Source organism: Salminus brasiliensis, chromosome 8 (genome assembly GCF_030463535.1).
Source record: "Salminus brasiliensis chromosome 8, fSalBra1.hap2, whole genome shotgun sequence".
Lineage (NCBI taxonomy): Eukaryota > Metazoa > Chordata > Actinopteri > Characiformes > Bryconidae > Salminus > Salminus brasiliensis.
In genome coordinates, this window is record NC_132885.1 from 18,259,646 (window position 1) to 18,285,460 (window position 25,815).

Sequence of the window (25,815 nt, forward strand, 5' to 3'; positions counted from 1 at the left end):
TTATTATTATTATTATTATTATTATTATTATTATTTAACTACCCTTGACTTCCACAAAAAACAAAACAATGAATGAGCAGGTGTCCCAATACATGTTTATATAGTGTCTAAATACACACATTATGTTACTGTATATCTATCATAAACAACCCCACCTTCACTGATATCACACTTTTCTGTGTTTCTAATTTAAGCGGGCTAAGATTATTTACAGTTGGCTTAAAAGATGACCACTGAATAACTACTTTTAAGTGGCTGACATTCCTGAGGAGAGTTTCTAGTTATGTGGGGGATTATAATTGTTGGATAGGCCTAGCGTTTTTGACAGGATTATGTGACCTGAGTACAAAGTCAGTGTGAGATACATTCTGTGTCATTATCTCTGCGTGATTTGGGGCTGAGTATTAATTGTGAACATAGCAGAACTGGTTTTGGTTTCGGATGTTAGGCCTGCTGGAGTTGATTAAAAAGAACTGCTCTGTGTGAAGTCAGGCTTAAACAAGGGACTCAACTATGCAAATTGTTAACTGATGCCATATTTCCACTAATAAAATCCTTCCCTTCCATTTTTACTTGCTTGTCCAGTTTGGGAGTGGCATCACTGAAAAGTTTTGCAACCAGAGAACAGAGGAATGCATAAAGCACTCATGGTCCAGCTATGACGTCTGTTGTCATTATTGCATTTGTTTCCTTCTAGACAGTAGTATCAAGTCAGTTACTTGGTCTGTGAACAGGTGACAAAGAGGAATGCTGGAAAAGTATGAAACTTAATTTTTTTTACATTGTTAAGACTGATCAGAATATTTAAGCCTCTGAAAAGTGGGACGTAATGGTTTACTATTAAAACACTGAATATTTAAGTGTCCTAAACACACAACCTAATTTTTTCCTTATAAACCCAGTGCCCTTAATGAAGGACGGCGATCCTTGCCCACTGTGGCAGGTCAGGACCTTTGTTCCAGGACAGCAGATAGTAATTTTAAGTGTTTTAAGAAGATCCATTGTTGATGATTAAGTGGAGTCTGATTTAAGAGGTTAACTCCGCATTGCCATTTGTTAATAAGCATGTTGCTGTATAAATATAGACCAAGGCACCCCATGATTATTCCAGACCACATTAAACCATAGACACAGGCTGGGAAGGGTTGGTTAGCACAGGTTTTATGTGATATGCAGATGGTGCGTGGTGTATCAACACAAACTTAAAGGAGATTTACCATGATTTATATGTAAAACTGCATGTAACCCGACGCAGAGTTAAAATACAGGACGTGTAATTAAGCGTGTATAACTGAAACGGAAATTTCTTTAATGCATGGAACCCCTCCACCCCTGCAGAACAATTGCTTGGGGGGGAAATAGTTTGAAGTTTCAGTCATCCGTCCTCTGTGTCGTAGCAACCACATGTCTCCAAAATAATCCACCCCCTGCTGTTGCCGCAGGTATGCTGCTGCAAGGCAGAGCGACAGTTTCTGGGTGTGAGAAGGGAGAGTACAATTGAGTTTGCATGTGTTTTAAAAGGGGGCAGGGTAGCCGACAGACGCGAGTTGACTGCCTTGAATGTCTAGGGGAGGGGACTCTCAGCCCTGCCTGCAATGGTGAACGTCGTCCTATAGGTAGGAGGAACGATCAGTCACAGTTTCACCAAAGCTCCACCCACTGGCTGCAGTGTCACTTTATGTGCCACCTGAAGCACTTCCTCTCCACCCCCTCTGAGCTCACAGGAGGTCTGAACTTTGGTTGCAATGATTTTTGGACTGTGTGCCCACAGAATTCTTGTAAGAGTACAGTCTGACTCAGAAGGAGGGTTCATATTCTCTGTCAACAGGACAACGTCAACATCTTCCTGAAGGCTTGTGGCAAGCTTGGACTTAAAGAAGCCCAGCTTTTCCATCCAGGGGACCTGCAAGACTTATCCACACGTGTAACTGTCAAGTAAGTTTTGCTTCTGTTTATCTTTTGCGTTTGACCCCCTGCAAAGGTGAAAACTGCTGTCACACTGTGTGGAGAAGTGCTTGAATGCTGTTTGTGGCTCACGGCATGCTGATTTTGCCAGATAGCCCACAGTGCCCACACGCCTGTGTAAAATGATCTGGTGTTACTGACCTTTGGTTTATATTTAACTGAACCCATTATCAAATATCTGACCCCACAGCGCGAGTCTGTGTCCGCTTTGAAAGCTTGAGTAGTAAGGGTGTTGCAGTGTTTGTCACTTGAGCTTTTGGAATCCAACAGCAGGTCCATAATTAGCCTCATTTGGTTTGAAAAAGAGGCAATCAAACTAAGCAGTGGTAAATAAGTGTTTTTACACCAGTCATAAAGCTCTAATATGACTGTCAGATACAACTAAAGATCAGATCATTCTAAACTGACTAGAAACTAGAGAGATGACTTGATAAAGTTGAAGTTAGAGACTCTCTCGAACAGCTCCCATTTTTGTTTGTGTGTGGGCATTTCTTCATGCTACTCCAGTGTTTTTGATTTTCCCCTCACTTAAGGCTGGGGTGAAACAGACATGGCATGCTGAACAACCTGTTCAGTTTTTCACAGGTGTGTCTTTGTGCTTTTGATCGTAGCCCTTCCCGCTCTGACATGTTCGGTGTGACAAATCAAAAGCATCACCAGTGCTTTCAGCAGTTTACTGAATGTGTCTTTCATGAGCTGATTTGTTTGGCCACGTTGTTTTGAGCTCTGGTACGACACAGCTGACTCCATTACCAGTGTCTTTCATTGCTATTGTATTGTCCACACACAGCTTGTCTAGTCCCTGTAGAGAGGTATTGCCGATAGAATAGAATCTCATGGACCTATTGGCACCATGTCTAATTCCAGGCGTGGGCTTGCGGGTTATAAAACCCCTCAGCACTGAGCTGTGGAGCAGGTGTCTCAATACGTTCTTCCATAAACAGTGTGTCTGTGTGAGAAAATGTATTTGTATGTCATTTTGGAGCATTTCTATTGGTCCACTCATCATGAAATGATGTGTATGGTGTAATAGCTTTAATGTTAAATATACACAGCTACTACATTTAAGGATGTGATGTAGCACTAGACTTTTGTTTCGTTGTCTGATGAATTGCATCTTTCCCCAAACATCACATCACAGTCTAGTATTAAAATATTTTTAATTTGGCTGCACAACTTGCTGACTCTGTCTTCAGCTCTTTAACATTAGTGTAGACAGTGTCAAAACTGTAAGCTGTAGTTCAACAAAGCCAGCTTTGCTGTATGACTATAACCATGCCACACCCTCCTAGCCATAGCAACCTCACTGATCAACCAGACTTTAACTGCTCCCTTTGGTGCGTCCGTGTGTACACGCGCGTGTGGGCGTGCGTGTGCTTGTGGTCTGTCCACTGTCAGGCATTCGTCAGTGCACACAGAGTATTGCTTCTAATTATAGAACGTAAAGGTCAGTTTTTGATTGGGATTGTGAGCTGTTTACTGGCAGGTTTTTTTTTTAGCTTTCCCCCCCCCCTATATGCTTCTGGTGTAGCTTTACATGACGTGCAAGAGCGTGCTTATGTTTACACCTTGTAAACATCTTTTCTTTTTGTTGTGTTCAGAGCTGAACATTTTGCAAACTGGAGGCTTTACTTAGAAAAAGACTAAGTGTGTGATTATCTAGGATGCTTCTAAGAGTTCTGCAGCTGTTGAGTTGATCCACCTTAAACAACCACAGATGATTGTGGATTACTGGATTTACATGCATAATGTTTTCCGAACCTGTTTGCTCTTTCATGTGTAAAATAAATCCACATTGACTGTGTGCTTTGCTTGGCTTGCTCAGAGAACACCTAAAAGCACTTTGCAGCTTTAAAGCTTCAGACAGTTTAGGTTTTAAAATTTAGTGTCTGATGTCACACGGAAGGCAACGAGAAGGGCTGGTACTTGGCCTGAGATAAGCAGTGACTCCATTCGTTATCATTCATCACACTATGGAAAGCAAGTGTCTCAGTGAGACCAGCAGCTCACAAGCTTTGACTCACTGGTTCCTCCTCATCGGAGCTCTACAGCTGTCCAGCTTGATGGTTGTTTTATATCAGTTCTATTAAAAGGTCCGCAATATTGGGTGTGAACTTGAATAGAATGTTTAGATGTGGTGGGAGAGAACTGAAAATGGTGCTGGTAGCAAACTGATGACGTGTTTAAATAAAAATGGATAACCTGCATATTTTAGTTATGGTGTAGCTTGACCTGATAAATGTATGTAAATATCTTGCCAGCACTGAACACTTCATGATAAATGTTGCTGTTGAGCTGATAGTCATGAACAGATGGAATGTGTACATTTAGGATGCGTTGATTGTGTTATGCTCTCACATGGTCAGTGCCTCAGTTTTCCGTTTAACATTGAGAACTTGACATGGACTATGGACCGCATTTATCTTGATGGAATGTCAGATCATAGTCATACTAAATCATAGTCCAGAGACTTAATTGTTGGTTGTTATGGTGATGGCATAGTCCTTCGTGAACTTTGCACTTGCTTCACTGCTGTAGTATTGAAGTCACTGCTCACTGTACATATTGTCATTACCTTGATAAAGAATGTTATCGCATGCCTCATTCCAATAAAATATCTTCCGCAATAACTTCTATGGTTAAATATTTCATCCAGTGAGTCAGGATAAATCCTCACTCTTTCCTGGTGCTTTTATATCTAAACTTTCTCATGTTTGTATCTTTTGTTTTAGTGAGTTTGTCAAAATCCATAAAAAAGCAACAATAAATGTAAGCTGGGTTTGGATGTAGGAACATCTAAGTTTAATAAGCTTATCATTTTATGCAGTCCTACAATCCAAAGAGTGATCCATCATCCAGAGTTAGTAAGGGTCATTGGGTTTCAGGATAATAGCAGGAAATACTGTAGCCACTCTATTGTTCTGATCTGCTGCTGTAGTTGCCCTCTTATGATTCAGGGCTGTTCAAACCATTAAACCTTAAGTCTTAGTCAGCAAGGACTTTCAGGACAACAAATTCTTCTCTACGGTATCTCTTGGAGTCCAATCAGTGACATCAAGGTGTATCATATCTGTGTGACTGTCAGGCTTTGTCATGAGATTAGTTGTTGCCTTCATCTGAATATTATTTTTTAGCAATGAGTCCTGTATTGGTTAATATATAGAAAATACTGTTGATGCCCAAGAAACTAGAAAAAGCCTTAATTTTAGTTTCTCTACATCATTTAAGCACAGCAGCTCTTCTTTCATACTATGAGTGCTACAGTATGAATAGAGAAGTAGAAATGATCCAGAATTACTTGTAATTAGCTGTATGTTGGAGATGAATACTGTACATAACCACATGATGTTATTGTGGACAGAAACATTGTATAATATTAAATAAATGAGGTGTAAAAATACCATCATCAGTTGATTTTTAAAGCCAAAACCAGGAGCTAGATTTTATTATTATTATTATTATTATTATTATTATTATTTTAGACTTTCAGGTGGAAAAAAAACAAAAAAATAAAGTACAAAATGTGCAGTATTTAAGCTTACATAACTGCTTCTTGTCTACAATTATAAATCAACAAACAGCAGAGACTCTTATTGCAGAGCACTAGATACATTTAGCAGCGGATTCAAGACACAAAGATCTTATTAGTTAGACTTTGTGCCACGCTTGAACTTTACATTGATTTGATTTTTAAATGACTGAGTACTTTCAGTGCTGGGATTGCATGCTTGATGTGAAAGGAAGGGCAGATATCGCCATGAATACTATGTTTGCTCTTTGGGTGGATGGCCATCACCGTCACAAGCGCTGATGTAGTCGTGTTGCACAATTGTGAAAGGCACGATTATGGTGAACAACACGTCAATAAACTCTTCTGTGCGAATGGACCATACCACAATTGAGGACACAGGGTGCTGTTTGTGCTTCTCGTCTGGCTCATCGGTAGGTCCAAGTGGCAGTGTCGCTTTACTTATGGGTAGTAACTGCTGATAAAACTAAGCAGAATAAAACCTGCCCTTAGGGAGATGTTGGCCTTATTAGATGATTTTCCCCCTTAAAAACCTGTCTTTTAGATAAGGCCCAAGCCTTGAGCTGAGAGGTGAGGCTGTTTCACGTTTGGTATAATATGATTTATGCTAGGGACAAAGGTTATGAGTGGCATTTGTTTGTGCTAACAAGGGAACATTCTTTAGCAGCTGAACGTTGCTGAGCTGAGCTGGGAGGTCTTAATTGCTCAGGTATGCATGTACATGCACACACCCTCTTGTTCAGCATTTATGAATGTGACTACACAAACATATTCTAAATGGAGGTGTGGACGTTTCGCACACAGCCCTTCCCATCTATTGTCAGGATGCAACTGGTGAATTGTCTAACAGGGCTTGAGGTTTTGCTGGCGTTTTAAGAACAGACATATAGATACTGAGAATGGGTGTTGCACTTAAAATACAGAGTATTGTGTAATGCAAATACACAAAGAGTATTGTGTAATAGAAAGCATTGGTGTGGAATGTCCGTCTCTTCAATACTGCGTAAGCTGATGGTCTATTTTACTGAGAGAGGGCTAAAAGAAGCTAAAAGGGTTATTTGGAGTGATTGCATAGAAATGTGTTTCTAAAACCAGTTCTTGGAGTACTTTTTTTTTTCTCTCTGTCCAAGATCCCAAGTTGGAACAGTCTGGTGGGCCCCAAGGACTGGGTTGAGGAACACCTCCATAGAAAAAATCACTTTTGGTTTCCTAAAGAATAGATGACAGTTCCATTTATTTCAATCAAATTTACATATGCTGCATCTGTACCATAGAGCCACTTGCCAAAGATACTGCCTTGATAACAAAACAGAAAACTCATTGACACACAGCATGCTGCTCTTTGGCTTCTTTTGTAATTGTTTCTGTTCTTTTATTAAGTACCGAGAAAAGCAGTTATTTTTTATACACTTTGAATGGGTTTGGTCATTCCATCAATTTCTAAGTGACCACACATTCACAACATAAGAGATTGAGTGTGTTTTCAGGGACACTCTGATTGTACAAATATAAAATGAAGTATTTCACTGTACAATATTTTTGAAAGGTTTTTACCACTGGTTTCACATTGGTTAGCATCACAACAGTCACTAGTACAGCTTCTTCTGTTAGCACCTTGAGGGCTAGAGAGCAGCTCTTACACTGGACTACTCAGGAATGCTGCTTGGGTTGTTTCCCCAGTTGATTTTTTTTCTATCATGCCGATGGAAGCATGCAACAGCTCAGCTGTGGGTTGGCTGCGTTGGGCCGAGCACAGTTTGTTACAGTGTAAACATGCGGTGTTTTGTTGCATAGACATATTTTTTTCACCATGAGAACGGAACACAAAAGTGCACTTAATCCATACTTTTAATGGTTAGATACACTGTCTCGTCTTTCAAATGGTCATGTTTGATGGTGCATTCATATATAAATTTTGTTTGGACTGGACTGGAGTTATGGAGTTATGTTTTTGGTATGAGAATGTCAGGAAATTTCACCCTGCATTTACAGTGCTATAGCAGCTTTATTTCTTTAAAAAAACACACACGCGCACACACATACAGTCCCTTTGCATTCACATTTGCATTCACATTTTCATTCACATTTGTTCTGACCAAACATCAACAAGTAGGTGAAAGGGTGGGTTAGGCCAGTGGTTCCCAGCTCTGGCCCTGGAGGGCCCTCTACCCTGCTCCCAACACACTTCATAAGTTAGTGCAGGACAGCTGGATAAGCCCTTCTTAAGTTAAAGGTAGTGTATTAAGGTAGTAGATGTAAATCTATAATGGCGACCCATGTAAATAATCTGATTTTAGCCTCTGATTTTATGGACCATAGTTTTCATGTTGGTTGGGTCCTTACCACCATACCAGGGTTGTGCAGTCTTATCTGCCAGAGGACAATGAAGAAGCAGGTTTTTATGTAAAACAAACCAGAACACGCCTGATTCCACTTGTTTAATCGAATGGTTTCAGTTCAAACAAAGGTCACAATTCTGCTTGGTTTGTATAAAAATCTGTATTCACACAAGCCCTTTGCGGATAAGATTGGACACCTTTGCTCTGTTGCCTCTTTGAGGCGGTTTTAGAATAGTATTTTGTGTCTTTTCCTGTGCATTTAATTGGTTTCTTGTCACATTTCATCATCAGTAAGTTCCAACAATACCAGCTTTATCGGCTCATATCTGTAATGCGAACATGAAGTAGAGTTGTCAGAGTTGGTTGTTTCAGTTTCAGTTGTAGGGTTTCAGATATTCTGTAATGCAAATTCTTAACTCCTATTTATCTTCATAGAGCGCCCTTTATGTTTATTAATGGGGCCTTGAGAAACCAGATGGCGCTCTGAAAACTGTGGTTAAAACAAAGACTTATAACTGAATTAAAAATGGATCAATAAAATATGACTGGATCGGCCCCGATCCCGATTAGATTGCGACATCCCTAATTGTACCAGTGACTTCTATTTTATTATTTTTTTTATAATTTCCTGAGTGGCTATGAAACAAGAATCCAATGTTCTGTTACTTTTCATCTCTCTTTCACATGAGCAAACAGCTGATTGTGTGAAGCCACAGTCGAGCCCCTCGGGTCTGTGAGCAGAAAGCTCTTCTTTATCCTGTGTTCACTCCCCTGAGGAATTCTTTGGCTTTTGCAGAACTCTTAAATTAGTATTAGCTAATCAGTGCTGATGTAGATTGTTCCTGAAATTCCTGCTCCAGCCCCACCATAAATGTGGACTTTGTTCTGAAATGAGAGTGAGAGTTTTTTTCTCCCCTCTGACCACTTTTTATTGGGGCAATAAATCTGTATGATCTGGTTGGGTGAACACCTTATTTATTTCGCTTCAGTGAATGTTGTACTGGTTTGCTTACTTGTCAAAAGCCATAGGCCACTAGAGGCATCATTGTTTTCTCTTTTGTGATCAAAATCACTGCAGAAATGTCGCTAGTTGTTAAGGGTGGTCTGGTGGTTATAAAAGTTGTGAAACTTTTACAGTGTGTTTTTTTTTTTTTTTTTTGTTTGTTTGTTTTTGTTTTTGTTTTGTTTTTGTACACCTGCATAAATTTGGCCTGATGCGATTAAATCATAATCTAAAACAAATTCTACAGAATGATCTAACCTTGAACATCATTGTCGCATAATTGTATGTGTTCATTGTTTAAGTTTAGCAGGCCTTCTAATGTGTCATGTAACAGCTAAAAATCCTCACAGCTTAAGAGTTTCATCCCAACCGGGGATAGCATGATCATGGTTCAGGATGGATTGCCGTTATTGACGGACTTATACATTTCAAGATTGTATCTGCAAATGTTACAGGAGAATGACTTATGTGTACAACTTGTACACATAATGGGTTATGTCTCAAGAGAATGAATCTAGCTGCACAAGGAAGCCTACCAAGAAATGTCTAAAGCAAACAAAAAGCAAAATTTTGGAAGAATAAAATTTGAAAGAAATATGGTTGATGAACATGAAAAGAACAGTTCACACAAGGAAGCCAATATCCAATATATAGGAGCAATAGGCCAAAACTCCTCCATCCAGTTGAACACGATTAATCACCAGTTACCAGAGAGTTTAAGTTATTGCTGCTCATGTGGATCTAATCAATTGCTGAAAGTATACATTAATACTATGGTATTAGAAACCATTTGAAGTTACACCAGCTGTTATTTTGGGTGATATAATGGCTTGAATCCAATGGGGATCCCCCCGCACAATCAAAACAAGCTTTGGTTACAGTGTACGGACTGCCTCTTTTCATTTTAAATGAGTGTTTCCGGTGTAGAGTTGCTGATGTCTCTATGATGCAGGTGTCAGGACATAAAGTTCACATATTTCCAGCAGGTGCTCTCAGCGGCATCACTCTCACAACACCAAAAAAGAAGGCCCAGGGCTGCAGGCATGTGCTGCTATTAGATTACCAGTGTCTAGAGCAATGCACTTCATGGAGACAAGTGCCCAGAAATGCTGTCATGGCCTACCACACCAGTATGGTGTCTTGACACTTTTATTAGTTTTTATCATAGTTATGTAAGTTACTGGGTACCCACTACAGTGGTTGGTTTTCTGTTATTTGATTTGATATGATTAAAATCAGTTTTAGTTGACATTAACTTAATTGTTGTTGTATTCAAGACACAAATACTTTGCTGGAGTTGATAAGCACATGAATGGAATTTCTTAGGCCCGGAATGTGGTTACAATGGCATGACTCTACAGTGTCATGGTCTTATGACTGTTTCTCATTGCCACAATTTTATATGAGGACAACTTTTGCTTTTGTTTCCACACTACAGTCTAAACTGAGTCATTCAGAGGGATTTTTGGGATTTCTCAACCTAGTGTTTGGAATTAAAGGGTGAAGGGTAACAGTTTTTAATATTGTATCCATGTCTTCATGCAAGGTATTGTTATTTATTAGGCTGCATAACTATCAGAATTGTATTGTTATAATTGTATAGAAAGAGTTATCCATATCTGAGCAATACTTTATTGTAATGATTGTTACAAGCCACTATTTAATGACTCATCAAACATTTTGAAAAGGACATTTTGGAATGATGGGCTGTTTTACTGTATTTCCAACCCTCTATAAGCTATTGTTTACATTTCTCAGTAATGGTAAACCAAGAAAGTCTGCTTTTAATTTGTCCATTTGCTAAATGTTTGTATTTTGACATATGTGCATTGTACATCAGCGGCTGCCTATAAATGTGATGTTTGTAATGGTTGTGTACTACAGAAAAGTGTGTTGGCTTGTGAGGGAGCCTGTGCTATCTGCTGTCCTGCGCTGAGTGTATACCTTTTGTGCTGTGTTGTGAGGGGAATCTGGCACTGGGGATTGTGCTCTCACTTTCTAGCTCATTCACTGGGGATCACTGGGACCCAAAACATGCCCACTATTCTTTTATTGTCGTTTTCCCAGACTGAGAGTCATTAACCACTCACACCTCTTCTCTCCTGCAGGCATCAGGAGACCAGCAGAAGACTGAAAAATGTAAGTGCTAATTCTGCCCTATTTCTGTTAATGCCAAATGGTCAGACCTTTTTTGGCTAATGTAATGTGCTGTACCAGCAGCTGCCATCATAACTTACTGTATACAGCAGTGACACATAGATTATATGGTCTGACCAATATGAAGTGTAATTGTTATTTAGGCGTGATTTTAATTGCTGTTGTTTTTTTTTGTTTTAATCCATGGTGTGAAACGAAACCCCATAACTCTGTAATTCCACATAGCGGTTTGTGGTTTCCGCGTTGCCTAGTAGTGTATAATGGAGTAGTCTATAATGAAAGGCTGCATACACATGCAGAGGGTTCTGGATCAACCTAGAAACAAACACTGCCACTGATGTCCAGCCATCTGTTTGTAAAGTAAATCAAAGATAGATGGTTTCTTCTCGCCCTTGACCACCATACTAATTTGTGACTTTCGTTATGTGCCCCAGGTTCTGATCACGATATACTGGCTGGGCAGAAAGGCACACGTTGATCCTTTGTATAATGGACCTTACCTAAACCTGAAGGCTTTTGAGGGATTGCTAGGAACAACATTATTTAAGGTAAAAAATTATATGCATAATGTTCATCAGTTCATAAATTGTGGCACTTTAAGCCACGGAAGCTGTTGCTTCAAATTCTTGTTTTGTGCTCTGAAGCCACTATATTTCTGTCCACTCTGGTATTTAAAACAATGCTGCTAAGAATGGAGGCAAGTGGTTACACTGCAGGGCTGAATCTTACACAGTAAATCATAACTGCTTCTTTCAGTCAGCTATTTTGAACCTTATTGCTTGGTTACATAGTTACATAGGGCTATGTGATCTATTATCATTCAAATGCCACATGATAAGGATCCCCCCCCACACCAGCAATCAACTTACCGTATCGTTGTTAGTTAGTTTGGATGTATATTTAATCAGTATGCTTATGTTTCGTAGCATGTAACAGTTGCCTTACAACCAAAACAACTTCTATGGTAATATGTCTGCTACTGAATGGTGGCTGTTAGCAAGCCAGAACATGTTTCAACTGTGGAGGTCCATGTGAACGGCAGCTTTTAATGCCATGTCTGTCACAGTGAGCTCAATACAGCCATAACAAAACATGACTAAAGACTCTTGCATACATGTTCCCTTTCATTGACATGACTCAAAAAAGGGGAAAATTGGCATTTTTTTATAAGAGGTCTATGTTTTAGACTGACAGTGAGTGCACACTAAGAGGCTGACCATTTATCCAGAAGAGCTGAGTCAAGTGTGTGTGTGTGTGTGTGTGTGTGTGTGTGTGTGTGTGTGTGTGTGTGTGTGTGTGTGTGTGTGTGTGTGTGTGTGTGTGTGTGCTCGACAGGCACTAGATGATTGCACGTCTCTACGGGGCAGTGTGAGAGAACGTGAGTTTGGAGACAGCTGGTACTCTGCGAGAGAGGAGCTTTTCCTACTGCAAGCAGGACACCGGAGAGAGGACTCTCTGGACAGTTTAGACTCGCTGGGCTCCAGGACCACCAGCACATCCTCAGAAACCACACTCAAAGGCAGTAGTGAGGGTAAGACCACTGAGCCGTCTGCTACAGCTCTAAATGGTCCACTCTTCTCACTTTTCTCTGTCTCTATAACCCATGCTTTCTTTATGATTCCCTTTAATGCTCCCATAATGTAAAACGCTTCTATGTGATACTGTGAGGGGAGGTTAAATGTTTGCTTTTCTAGTGTTTGTGAATGATAAAAGCATGTTTGACATGCACACTTGCCAGTAATTGTACTGATATCTTGTATGATTTGAAAAAAAAGATGTATTTTTTTTTTGTTAGAATGTTTCAAAAGAAACTTTAGAAATCTGTTTAAGGATAATAAGTATGTTTCCTTTATTTGATTCTTTATTTGATTCAGCAACTTCCATTCCGTTTTTCACAATGCTTGGCGCCCTCTTGTGTTATGTTTTTGGTGCTGTTTGACTCTCAAACATGCTGAGGGCCACAACACAGTATTTTTTCCTCACATTCCTGCACTGTGAGATGAGTGTGATATTCAACAGACACTCACTATTTTCATTTGAAATGCTCCTACTTCAGGCTCTGTCTGTCAGTTCTATTTTTCTCCTCATGCCTCTAAGCCAATGAGTAAGCAGGGTTGTAATTGGGGGGATCTCTGAACTCGCTCTCTGTTCACCTTAGTGAGACATTCCTCCATACTCCACAGTAGCCTGCAAATGAGCCCTCCTCAATTCCCACCATTACACCATCACTGGTTTCAGCAGATAACTGTGTGTGTGTGTGTGTGTGTGTGTGTGTGTGTGTGTGTGTGTGTGTGTGTGTGTGTGTGTGTGTGTGTGTGTGTGTGTGAGAGAGAAAAGTAGTATGAGTTACTCTTATACTTTTCTCCATTCTCTCGCAGGCTGTGGCAGTGACCCTGAAGCAGAACTGGGCTTCAGAATGTCAGAAAACAAGGACTCTCTCAGCTATCGGCGCTCGCTTGTCGTCACCCCCAGGACTAGCACTCAGTTCAACCAGTTCCTGCCCACCAAAGACAAGCAGTCAGGCTACGTTCCGGCACCACTGCGCAAGAAGCGCGCAGAGCGTCATGATGACAACAGACGGAGTTGGGCCAGTCCCATGTTCACTGAGGAGGATGGAACCTTTTCCAGGTAATGCCAGTTTTTATAGAGCTCATGTTATGAGGATGTTTTGATCCAGACCGATCCTGGAACATCATTCACTGCAGTGTGTGTGGTACACCTCATCCACATTTTTGGATGCAGTTCAAAGCTCTGGGTCCTGGAATGTCTCAGAGTAAAAATGCTAATCTGGGATTAGTTTATGTCTCTTCCATAGCAGTGATTAGGGAAACATGGATGGATGTGATGCACTTTTAGATCAGTGCTCTTACTTTGAGAGGCTCCGGCTCTACATTCTGTCAGTGACCTAGATGTCAACTCTTTAGTCTCTCTCCAAAGAGAAACACAAAGTTATTCAGCAAGTTTTCAGCTGAGGTAATTAAGGGAACTTTATTTATTTTACTAATACGACTCTGTGTTGGTATTGTTTGTATATGTGTAACTCCTCTTGGATTCTGGCCACAGTGTTGACAGGACGGGTAAAAGTCCCTCCCCTGCCAGCGAAGCAAACATCAAGAGTTCCATGCCAGCTACCCAAATCAGTTTGGCATATGAGTACGAGAGCAGCGATTCTGACAACGAACGTCCAGACCCTGACCTGGTCCTGGATGACCTGGCCAGCCGTAGATTTCACAGTCCTTCTCCAGTACCACCAACCAACTTTGCCTTACCCATGAGCTCAGTGGAGTCCGCCACTATGTCCCGAGCTTCGTGGCCACAGGTCACGATCACAAATGTCCCCCTACAGACGATGACCTATCACAGGTCAGACAACATACCAAGACCACCACGCTTCTGTTTGCCATTGATGCGTAATCGGCGCTAACATCCGCTTCCTCGCTGTTTTTTGGTTTTCAGTTGCTGTGTTTTTTGTCTTGCTTTGATTCTCTGAGCAAACTCATTTTGAACATCCATAGACGTTTTTCTCATGCAGGTTTTCTTTTAATGGGGTTTGATTGGTTTGGATTCGTGTGTGCATTCATAGTGGTTTGATGATTTGTGCAGTGACTCATTCACTTGGCTATTTCTTGAGCAGCAAGGAAGCTACGTCTCCCCAGAAGGCTATTAGGAGGCCTGCGTCTGCAGACGTCTACATGTGTGAGGACTCCGAAGAAGAGGATGATGAGATTGGTTATGCTGACCCCGTTCAGGATGATCTTTATGCTCGTAAAGTGGGCCTGATCCCTCAGGTTTCTGCTTCGGTGCCCTATGATAAATTTCTGCCCAAATTCTGGACACCAGAGGAGGATGTGCATGTGCAGAAGATTCGAATGGGCTCTCAGCGTCGGCCCTGGTACAGAAAAATCCAGGGTTTCAGGTGTGTCTGGTGCTGTAGGGAGTAACCGCAACTAATCACGTTCCAGATATAATTATATTCAATATAAGATATTAACTATATAGATAACGTTTTTGAAAGCTTTTTAATATACACTGCCATTCAAAAGTTCAGCTGACATTTAGAATATAAATTGTAGATGTATACATTAATCTATACTGTAAACTAGACTTCTAAAGTTTTCTAAATGTAGTAATGTTCTACATTTTTGAAGGGGAATGACAATAAAAAAAAATTGTCATAATTATCAAAACATTAGTATAAAAATAAGTCATGTTAATAATGTTAACCACTTTTAAGGTGTATGACATTTTAGATGAACTTAATGTTAGATGTAATACAATTTAAAAAAATTATTTATCTATATAATCTATAGTTATAAATATCTTTCTGGACATGTCTAATTTATATAAATAAATGCATTATATATGGTTTATACATGCATCTGCAATATTGGTTTAATAAGCCAAATTTAAAAAAAAAAAAACATTTTAACAGTGATCCAAGCTTTTGAATGGTATTGTATTGGAAAGTTCCATAGCTGGCGCATATTTTTATGATCAAAGACTGTTCACAGCTGTAAATATTCTTCTTCTTCTTCTTTTTTTTATCACTGCATGTGGTCAAAATCTCCAGCTCTATTTCTTTAGCTCATTTGCACATCTATTCTGCTTTCTCCTGGTTGATGGGTTTAATTGTTGTCTTTCTTTTTCCTCTTCATTCTCCCTTTCTTTACCTTCACACTCTGACCTCCCTGTGCCCAGCCGGAAGAAGTCTGGCTCATCCTCGGAGGATTCGGACTGTGATGTGAATCCCTGGCTGTGCTCACCCTGTCCCTCTCGCTCACACTCTCAACCCCCTCCCTCTCACTCCCACACACCTGAAGCTTTGGCTCAGCCCAGCCTCCCCACCACTCCCAGGTCCTTATCAGACTCCCACCTACAGTAGGACTGGCCTCTCTGTGGCTTGTGCTTACACAGACTAACATCTACATCCTACTAAGCTAATGCGTGCTAACCTAACCAATCTTCAATTATCATTTGTCTTGCCCACCTTGCCAAATCCATGTTTAGATATTCATTTGAATCTAAAGGGCCTTAAATGTAAAAGGTAAATGTACCATGTACCTTTTCAGCCTATAGCAGTTATAGCCTGCTAATTTGCGTTATAAAGATTTTTCATCCCTCATAGCTTTTTGAAGGAGACTCAATATTGAGCAGCCAATCAGAACAGAAGCACTTTACATATTAGTTTTTAAAACACAGTAACAAAAAACTGTTTACTTCTAATAAATAAAGAAGGTTGTAAAGTGGTCATATTAAAATGCATTTATTTGCTTTATTGCATACAACCAACCTGTAGGCAAAATGTCTAATCTTAGAATGAAGTATATGAACCCTTTAAAGTGTTCCTATTATTTTGCACATTGATTTCAAAAGAAATCAAAGTGAGCTATCCCAGAAGCAGTACTTTTCTGTAGCATCACCGTCATGCAATGCTATTGTACTTGCCTCCTCTTCACTTGCTTTGTCCTCTTGTACACTTGCATACTATCTCTGTCCTCTTGCATGCTCTGAAATCTGCTCTTTCTCCCTTTTCACCTGACCATAGCCCACCCATGCAGCCACTCATGGTTGCTCAACCGAGCTCCAGACCCCTCAGGTTAGAGCCCCCTGATTTCTGGCCCAGGCCGGACCCCGCCTCAGGCCCCAGCCTTATTAAGTGTGAAAAACATCCCCTTCGGGGGCGCGAGCACCCTAAGGACCCCTACAACGTGTCGGAAGACATCCTGCCTGATTTGGAAAACGATGACATGTTCACCCGCCGTACATGTGCCTTCCGCACCAGCTCCGAGCTGGCCTGGCTGAAGTATGGAGACTTCTTCACCTCACAGCACAGGTCAGAGCCTTACATCAGAGTGGTCACCCAGCCCCGCCACGGCCAGCCTATCTACCCTGACATCGAGAGAGACGATGTGCTATACCGAAGGGTCCAGCTACAGTACGTGCAGCGTCCTCCATCAGGAGCACCTGATAACTACCACCCTGTGCCCCTTCCAGAGCCCTGGTCACTACCTTCGAAGCTTCAAGCCAGGCTGCTGTGTCCTCCATGTCCTCCAAGCCCTCCATCACAGGAGCTGCCAAAGCCAGCAGAAAAACAGAGCTTTGAGGAGCACTTGAAAGCAGATGATATGCTGGTGAGGAAGCTGAGGATGGTGCAGGTCCAGGGCATGCGAAATCCCTCTGGGGCCGGTCAGAGTTCATCTGTTGCCCAAATGGGCCCCAGCATACCTTCAGCCTGCAGCGAGGAGGACCTGCAGAAATGGCAGTCCATTAGAGAAGCCAGCCGCCTGCGATATAAGAAGAAACTGATGGTGGAGAGGTTAGGCTTCTGAGTGTGCAGGCATGTCTTCGGTTCTTGCCTGTTTTCGTGGCTGGCGCAGCCCATGTCCTCCTCATATCACTTTCATATTCAGCCCATGTGTAGCCTAACAAGGTTTGTTTGTGTGCCTTTGGTTGCCTGTTATGCATATTCAGTCAATTTCTGAGGCTGAATAAATGTTAAGAAACATGTGATAGAACTGGAACCTATTTAATTCTACAACTATTTATTTAATTTTGAACTAAACTTTACATTCATTAAACTAGCATTGCAAATATGATGAATATTGTAAAAGAATGCATGAGCTTGAGTTTGCCATAGTAACACCACAGAAGACAGTGTTACTTGTTAATTGTTCATGAATTATCATGCTGTTTTTGTTTTGATCATTTTTTCTGATTGCCTGTAAATTACATTATTTTTTTTCTGGTGAATAAAACAAGTTACTGAAAGCTTTTGTTGATGAATGGATTTAAGGAAAATGAGAACTAGCATTCTGCTTACATTTTATTGAAGCACCTTAATGTTGCTTTGAATCATGAGTTTCACACAGACCTGTGGAAGTGGTAGTGGAATGACCAAAGCTGTGGAGGAATGCAAAAACCTGAGTAATGTCTATAAATAACACAGGCAGACACAGCTACCCTTTTCAAGGCTGCCCACAAGCCACACTGACTAGAAATTCCTCATAGCCACAAGATGCAATGAAAGTTGGAAGTTATGCTTTTGTGTCCATGGAAACACAGTTTAGCAAAAACAGTTTAGCTGCTAGGGTGGATGTACACCTGTAACAAATTATAAAGACTTCCATCACCTTGACATGTGGGGGAACTACTGTATCCAGTGACGTTAGTGTGCAGCACACTTTTCCAAGTGTGAGCTATTGCTGATGTCTGTGTTCACACACTTCTGCAGCACACGCTTCACGGGTTAGTAATGTGATTTCTTCTCTAGAGCACGTCCTCCTCTGGCACTAGTCATGAGTCTGATGATGTTCTGGTTGCCTAGCAACAAACTGGATTTTACTAACCAAGATGGATTGGTCTGCCTGTTCTGAACCTGAATGTTTTTTGCATTTGAGTGATTACCTGTGCTGCACTGATTGCCAGCTCTGTCTGGTCAAAATACTCAAATTATGACCTGGCTTGTGTGTGGTTGTCTTTGGTTCCCTAGACTGTTGCAAAAGGACTCTGGTAGTGATGGGTGAGTAGATTTCTGGGGCCAGGAATGTGGCACGTTTTGCTCAGCTATGTTGCTGTGCCTTTGTGCTCTGCTTTGCTCCAACACTAAGTGCTGACGCTCACATTGCTTTGGTCCCCATGGGCTGCAGGCCAGCTCTTTTCAGCGCCACACAAAGTGGAATCAACAGATGCATACAATGCTAGCTAATAACACCAAACATTTGCATTGCACTGAATTGAAGAGTTGTGCCTCAGTGATTCAGGAAACATCCATAGCCAGTAGACAATTATACACAGCTAGTACACGGTCACTGGTCTGTTCTTCATTTAAAAGTAGAAATACATAATGCTTATAGTGTCTTGAGCATGCAACAGCTGGTTTACTAACACTAACGACTATTGCATGCACAAATGCATTGAAATTACCATTTATTTATTTATTTCTTTTTTACAGTTTATTGCTTCATGTCATGTCCAGATCATTGATCGGAATGTAACAATGTTGGTTCCACTCAGTTTGAGGCTGGTGCATGCCTTTATCCCCTATTAAGAAATATCAGTGGTGGGTAATCTTATGTTAATTTTTTGTTGACAGGAGTAAATCGATGAGCGACATCACTGTTGAGCAGGTCACAAAGCAGGTCCAGTATGAGCAGCTGCAGAAGATCCGTTCTGCGGTGAAGGAGAATGAGGACAAGTGGCAGGATGTGAGTATGAGCTCTGCTGCAGGAGCCTTGGTTTATTGTGCTGCTTTCTCCTGCCAACGCATTCTTTTGGGGGTTTTTTATATTTACATTTATGCCATTTTTTAGATGCTCTTATCCAGGGTGTCTTGCAGAAGTGCTTAGCTCTCCGTTTAGAAAATATCCGTTGCTAGTTTGAATAGGTCCAAAGATGCCTCTAAATTTCCTTTTTACAAGGTAATCAGCACTACTCCTTACTATGCCATACCTTCTGCAGACCCACCAATCAGTCACTTAAGATACAGGGATATTAATCAGCTGTTAATCTCAGGAATTGTTATCCAGGAACTACAGGGGATTCTTTTAGATTACCTAAAATAGAAATTATATATATTTGTTCTTCTATATTGTCGCCCACCTTTCCAGCTGACTCCATCTCGGAAAAAGGTGGATAAAGTGCATGCTTACCCCATTATTCTGGCAGAAATGGGAACATGAATTGTAAATGTCGAACCTTTTATTGGGCACTAGCCATCCTGGACAACGAGCAGTGCGTTTGACACCCGTAATTTAGACTATTCAAAACACATTCTGTGGTGGTTTCTTTATCCAACTAAACCTAGTCAAGAAGAATGAATGGGCTAGGAAAATGGGGCATTTAAGTGTAGACCTACAGATGGCCTCTTAATGTTAATGTTAATGTTTATAGGGTAGGGTCTTCTGGTGCAAAAACTGGTCTGAGTCCTGTTGCCATCATGAAAGGTGATTCGTCTTGCTGTTGGTGACAATAACCTGTGAATAGATGTTTTCACAGAATTTCACATGAATTAATTCTCTGTTTCTGGCAGTGGGTCTTCGTTGTAAGGGTGTTTGGAAGGACTTTCTATTCAGTGCAGCATTTAGGTTACATACGGGCTCCTAATTCACATGGGACTTGTGACGGGCAGAGCCAAGCTCTCAAATAGGACACCTTCAAATCTAGTCCACCCCCTCCAACACACATACTTTTTCTTGCTCTTGATCTCTCTCTTCACCTGATGTGTGTGTAGGAATAGGCACCTGATTGCAGGTACTTTGTAGGGTGTAGGATGAATGTTGCTGCCCTGTCTCCTTTAGGATCTTTCCAAATGGAAGAACAGACGCAGGAGTGTTAACTCTGATATAATGAAGAAGAAAGAAGAGAGGGATCAGATAGAGGTCCTCACTTCAGGCAGCAGCACCAGGAAATCTAAAACCTTGAAAGAGATGGCTGAGGAGAGGTAAAATACATCTCGCCCACACTCACACATGTACATGCACAGATAACACTAACAACTATATCAGTAACCAGTGGTTAAACATGAAAACACAATATTTTCAGAAAATCCTAATGCACAATTGCTCTGTCTTTTTTAATGTTACAAATAGAACAGAATCAGGACCTTTGTCAGAAATTACAGCTTGCATGGCCAGCTAGAAATCTTGTAGTTCTTGTAGTTCTCACTCCTATTTACAAAATTTGCCTATAGACCTCTTTGCCTTTAAGTTTGAAATATTTTGGGTCATCTTGTGTGCACAGTTTGTTTTTAAAGTATGGTATGGTACGGTGAGGTTTGTGAGGTGGTGTACCACCCTCTTGACTCATTCTGGCTCATACAGATTATTGAGTCATATTGTGGTTTTGATTTGCCTGTATCAGCATATATGCAGTTTCCTTTCCCTTTTGATCTCTGAGATCATACCATACTTGACTTCCACTGTTCACCTGAATTTCTTAATAGCATTCTGCACTGTAGAAACTGCAGGTGAAAAACATCTGTCTGTCTACTCCTTGTGGGCATCAGTTACTTTAGTTTTAGATGTTTAGGCAGTTGCTTGGATGATCCCATGTTTAATGAGCATTAGGTTTGAGGAGTCAGAGAATTTATAAAGCTTGGAAATTTGCTTTAGCTGACAGTTCCTTATTACAATTGCAGTCATGCCTAATGCCTAACTTGCTGATCAAGGTCTGAGACTTTGCCATAATGAGTGGATGAGTTTTTTAATCATAGGGTGGCCTAACTGCATTAGGTGAAAAATTCAGTGAGTTTTATTAACGAAGTGAGCTCCCTTACAAGTACTATGTCTTGACAATTTAGCTGTAACTCTACCTGTTGGCTGTTGCACTACCTTGCTAGTTGCAAGGGAAAGTGCAGGCTCTGCCGCTCTCTAATCGTTTCTCAGCAGACTGTGGGAGTGTAATCTAATCGTGGGTACTGTTCTTCTCCCTTTCACTTTGCAGAAAGAACAAAGAGCCCGGCAGCTACAGGAGTCGCTTTAGTGCCTACTCCACTTCTGATGACCAGGACGTCTTTGAAGAACCCACACCCAGTACCAAGTCCATACTGTCCCGCAGTCACACCATCGATGATCCCTATACTCTTGGAGGTAGGCCAAAGGTGCACTCTCTGCCTAGCCTGAGCGATGAGGAGCCTACGGCTGGCAGCTTGGAATCAGATGAAGCAGATTCTCCAGCGAGTCCTCTGCACACTAGCCCAGAGAACCTGGTAACGATGAACAGCAGCAGTAAAGAAAACCAAACCAGCATTACCAGTCACAGCCTACTGGATGTCCCAGTTCCATCCAGCATCACCAGCAGGCCTAGTTTAGCAGAGCCCACCAGCAGCAGTCGGTCCAGTAGTACCAGCAGTCCTCCGCTGGAACCCAGCAACAGCAACAGCGGCAGCAACTTCAAGCCAGTTGAGAACTCCAGCAGCTCCATTAGCCCTGTGCCTCAACCCAGGCGTCCCTATGGAAGGCTTGAGGGGGATCAAAGCCAGACCTTTTTGTATAAGCCTGATTCAGTGGAGACAAAGCAGCCTGGGGTGGCTCGAGTTTCTGCCTCCCTCCCCAGAAGCTACCAGAGATCGGATAGCGCACGGCTTACCTCCGTAGTAACACCCAGGCCTTTCAGCACCCAAACCAACAGGATCGCCTCTCTGCCCCGAGCCTACACGGTGAGAGGCTTTACTCACTTAAAAATATCCTCACGTGCAAACTTTTTGGATTTTTGAGGGAGCTGCACATATGCTGTTATACAGAAATGCTCTGAGAGAATGAGAAATGAGAAAACAGCACATGATCTATTAGGTGATCTATTTAGTTAGTTAGCAGTGCCTGATCTGTTTACAGCTCAATACATTATGCATCATGCTAATTCCGTTACACTACTGGAGTAAAGTCAGGGGGACTGAGGTGCCAGTAATTGTGTAAATTGTGGGAACCTGTTAATGATGTATTTAGTCTTAACCTAAGCATGTCTGCAATGTAAGTGGTCACATGACCTGATGCTATTCTCAACATCACTGTATGGAATACTACATGGGGTAGATCCTGCAAAAGGCAAAGTAGTCTTTCCTGCAGTATAAGAACGTTTTTAGAGATTTTGTTAAATGCAGTAATGTACTTTAATAATACTTCCATTCTTAAACTGCTCCCAGATGGATGACTCCCACAAGCGATTCAATGGCGAGACAGAGAGCACAAAGAAAACTACAGTTCCTAGCCGTTATGCACCGTTCATGAAAGAGGATGAGGCTCATTCCCAGACTAGCTCTGCTCATAGCAGCAATGAGGATGAGGGTGAAGAAGAGGAAGAGGAGCAGGTAGCTCCAGCTACGCAAACCTCCTCCTCTGTTACTCCAGTCAGCCGTGTGTCCCCACAGCTCAAAGCTGTGTCCCCTGTCAACAACACACAGCAGGTAAGGCTACATTCATGAGGCTACAATTATTACATATTTAATCATTTGTTCTGTGTACACCAGTATCTGAAACTGACCAAGGAAACGGTCTATGACTGAATCTACTCAATTTACAGAAAAATATAACCTTTATTTCTGTTGGCTTAAAAATGCCCAGTGTCAACTAGGCATTCTGTTCATGATTATGTATTTATTAAGTACAATAAATACATAATCAGATATAAATTTTTAAAGCAGTTAAGCAGTGCCAGTATCTGTATGATCATGGTATTATTGGTGCTTATTAACTCTATTATACACTAATTTGTCTTTGTTGGCATTATCATAATAGTCATAATACAATTTAAAAACTACACTACACTAGTAGCATAGTGGTGTGTGTTGCACTCATACATGTGTACCGGGCAAAGAAGTATTACTATGATTTCTAAAAAGAAACTTTCACTATCATGATTTTGGTGGTCTTACCAGCATATGAGGAGTTCTTTTCCGGAGTTTTCATGATTTTCCAGATCTCCTCTTGACCTCTACAGATCTAATCTTGACCTCCAGAGTTCGTTTGAATTTTGATTTCGAGTGGATGAACTACAATTTCTACCAGATTACGGACACAAGTTATACCTATTAATATAGTTATATCAATATTTATTGAAGTCTTGTTGTGGTCTTATGATGGCCCTGTGCCACTGATGGACAGGGTAGAAGGTGGCTGACAAATTATGCAACAGGTGGGCAGTCAGTAACTGTAAATCTACAAAGTGCACTCTTATAGTGGGTTTATCTGACTAAATAGCCAGTGAGTGTACATACAAGTAGACGTACCCTAAAACTGTCAACTTGGTATGTGGTAAAATTCTGTTGGTCGTAATGCTTTATATTTTCATACAATGAACCACTAGCTTTACACTCTTCATACCTTTCCTAGTTGAATGCACTGAGAGATTACTGCTTATTTCTCATTGTGGTCTTAAACTGACATACAGCATGGCATACAGATGTTTCAGGTTGGCTATGCTGTCCTTTCTATGTCTTGTAGGAAACGTACAGCGACATGAGGATCAGCTTGAATCAGAAACCCAAAAGCAGTCATGACTTTGGTTTCCAGAGTGCCTGGGACTCCACAGGCGCTCATGTCAAATCAATACAGCCAGGTATCTAAAAAATAAAAATGTATAGAATTTTTACTGCATCAACATATTGAAGGCTTTCATAAAGACCATCCTTGCAACATCCTCAAGATGTCAACAGCAATTCAAAATTATCTGCCATCATTAGGCAGATAATCACTGACCGTCATTAGGGAATGCACCAAGGACATATGAATTAACTGAGCGTATGTTGCCCTCAGCTCTGTACTCCGCTTTAATGCAGATGTTCGTAGAGAATGTCTCTGCAGCCCTTTCTAAAGCTATATAGGGCAGGCTTTTTCTAGGTCATATGAGATGAGGCACTCATCAGTATAACAGGCGTTTACTGGGCAGCAAGCAAAAGAATTAAAGCTAAAGGAAGTACTGCATAATGCATAGTCAAAAATTTTTCAACTTTAATACTGATCAGAGTAAAAATATAAACACTAATTGTTCAGATTTGGTTTCGCCTCAGTACTGAACATTTAGACATGCTGGAATGTGCTTGTCAAATAGAATGAAATCCTTTGTAGTCCTGTCTCATAAGCCCAATCTAGTCCTGATTCGGCACAGACATTTGGGGCAGATGAATGTTTAATATTTGAGTGGAGTAGTAATGGGATTTATCAATTCCAAGCAACACATGAGACCTGCTTGAGACCACTTCTCTCCTTGATTTAACCAAACACAGCAATGAAATGTAGTGATTAAAACATTAAAGGACATATTTTTAATGGACTCTTACTATGTGCGAATGTGTGTGTGTGTGTGTGTGTGTGTGGGTGTGTGTGTGCGCGTGCATGTGAATTTGTGTAGGCAGTCCAGCAGAGCTGTGCCACCTGCAGGTGGGGGATGAGATTCTGGCAGTAAATGGACACAAGGTGGCAGACATGAGTTATGAAAATTGGAAGAGGACCATGGATGAGGCCCTGCTGAAGGGCAGCCTGCTCATGGACATCCGCAGACATGGCAAGAACAGTAAGGCCCCTCCACTTCCACCTACCTATATACACCTACAGCCTTAAGACTCTATAATTGGGCCCTCACCATCCATATCTGTCTATGACTGACAAAATGTCATCTAGCCCAGGCAGTGTTTCCAAAGCATATAGATGAGCTACATTCTTGTTACTTGGGTAGAATGGCAGGATTCCTCTCCTACTCAGCACTGCAGGCAAAATAGGGACTAATTAGTATAACTGCTAGGTGACATGTTAAGTCAGTCATTTAGTATTCTTCTCTGGTCGTGTTGTTTAAACCGAAAAGCCAGTTCAGTAATTCAGATAGTGACTGGCTACATGTGTAACACTAAGGTGCTATACTGGGGAAGGGGAACAGAAATAATTATTCATTAGATAATCAAATCATAGCTTATTTGTCATTTGCAAGTAAAAACATATGGAGATAAAAATCTATACACTGAGCAGCCATAACATTAGTACCAGTGAAGTCCAAAACAGATCTTCATCTACAGTGGCATCTGCAAAGCGGTGAGATATATTAGGCAGCAAGTGTCAGCAACAGTCAGTTCCTGAAGGTGATATGTTAAAAGCATAAGACTCTGAGCCACTTTGACAAGAGATACAGGTCTTGTAGGGTTTTCTGGTATGCAGTCACTGCTTAACAAAAGTGGTTTAGAAAAGGGCAACCTGGGAACTGGCTACAGGGTAATGGGCACCTAAGGTTCATTGATGTGAACCATGAAGGTCCTTTCTCATAACTTGAAGGACTTAAAGGATCTGCTGCTAACATCCTGTACCAAATGCCACAGAATGCCTGTTTCTGCTCATCTGTCT

The 25,815-nt window shown here is 41.1% G+C and overlaps 1 protein-coding gene across 1 annotated transcript in view; it reads left to right on the forward strand.

Moving 5' to 3' along the window:
- lmo7a (LIM domain 7a) overlaps positions 1-25,815 on the forward strand; it is a 44,374-nt gene that overhangs the window by 9,175 nt on the left and 9,384 nt on the right. Inside the window, 16 exon segments of the mRNA XM_072685929.1 lie at positions 1,829-1,935; positions 10,945-10,975; positions 11,428-11,541; positions 12,329-12,524; positions 13,372-13,621; positions 14,078-14,356; positions 14,628-14,909; positions 15,692-15,847; positions 16,539-17,309; positions 18,483-18,512; positions 19,086-19,197; positions 20,290-20,432; positions 21,434-22,148; positions 22,632-22,892; positions 23,929-24,043; positions 24,836-24,997. Of these exon segments, the coding sequence (XP_072542030.1) occupies positions 1,829-1,935; positions 10,945-10,975; positions 11,428-11,541; positions 12,329-12,524; positions 13,372-13,621; positions 14,078-14,356; positions 14,628-14,909; positions 15,692-15,847; positions 16,539-17,309; positions 18,483-18,512; positions 19,086-19,197; positions 20,290-20,432; positions 21,434-22,148; positions 22,632-22,892; positions 23,929-24,043; positions 24,836-24,997 (3,724 nt within the window).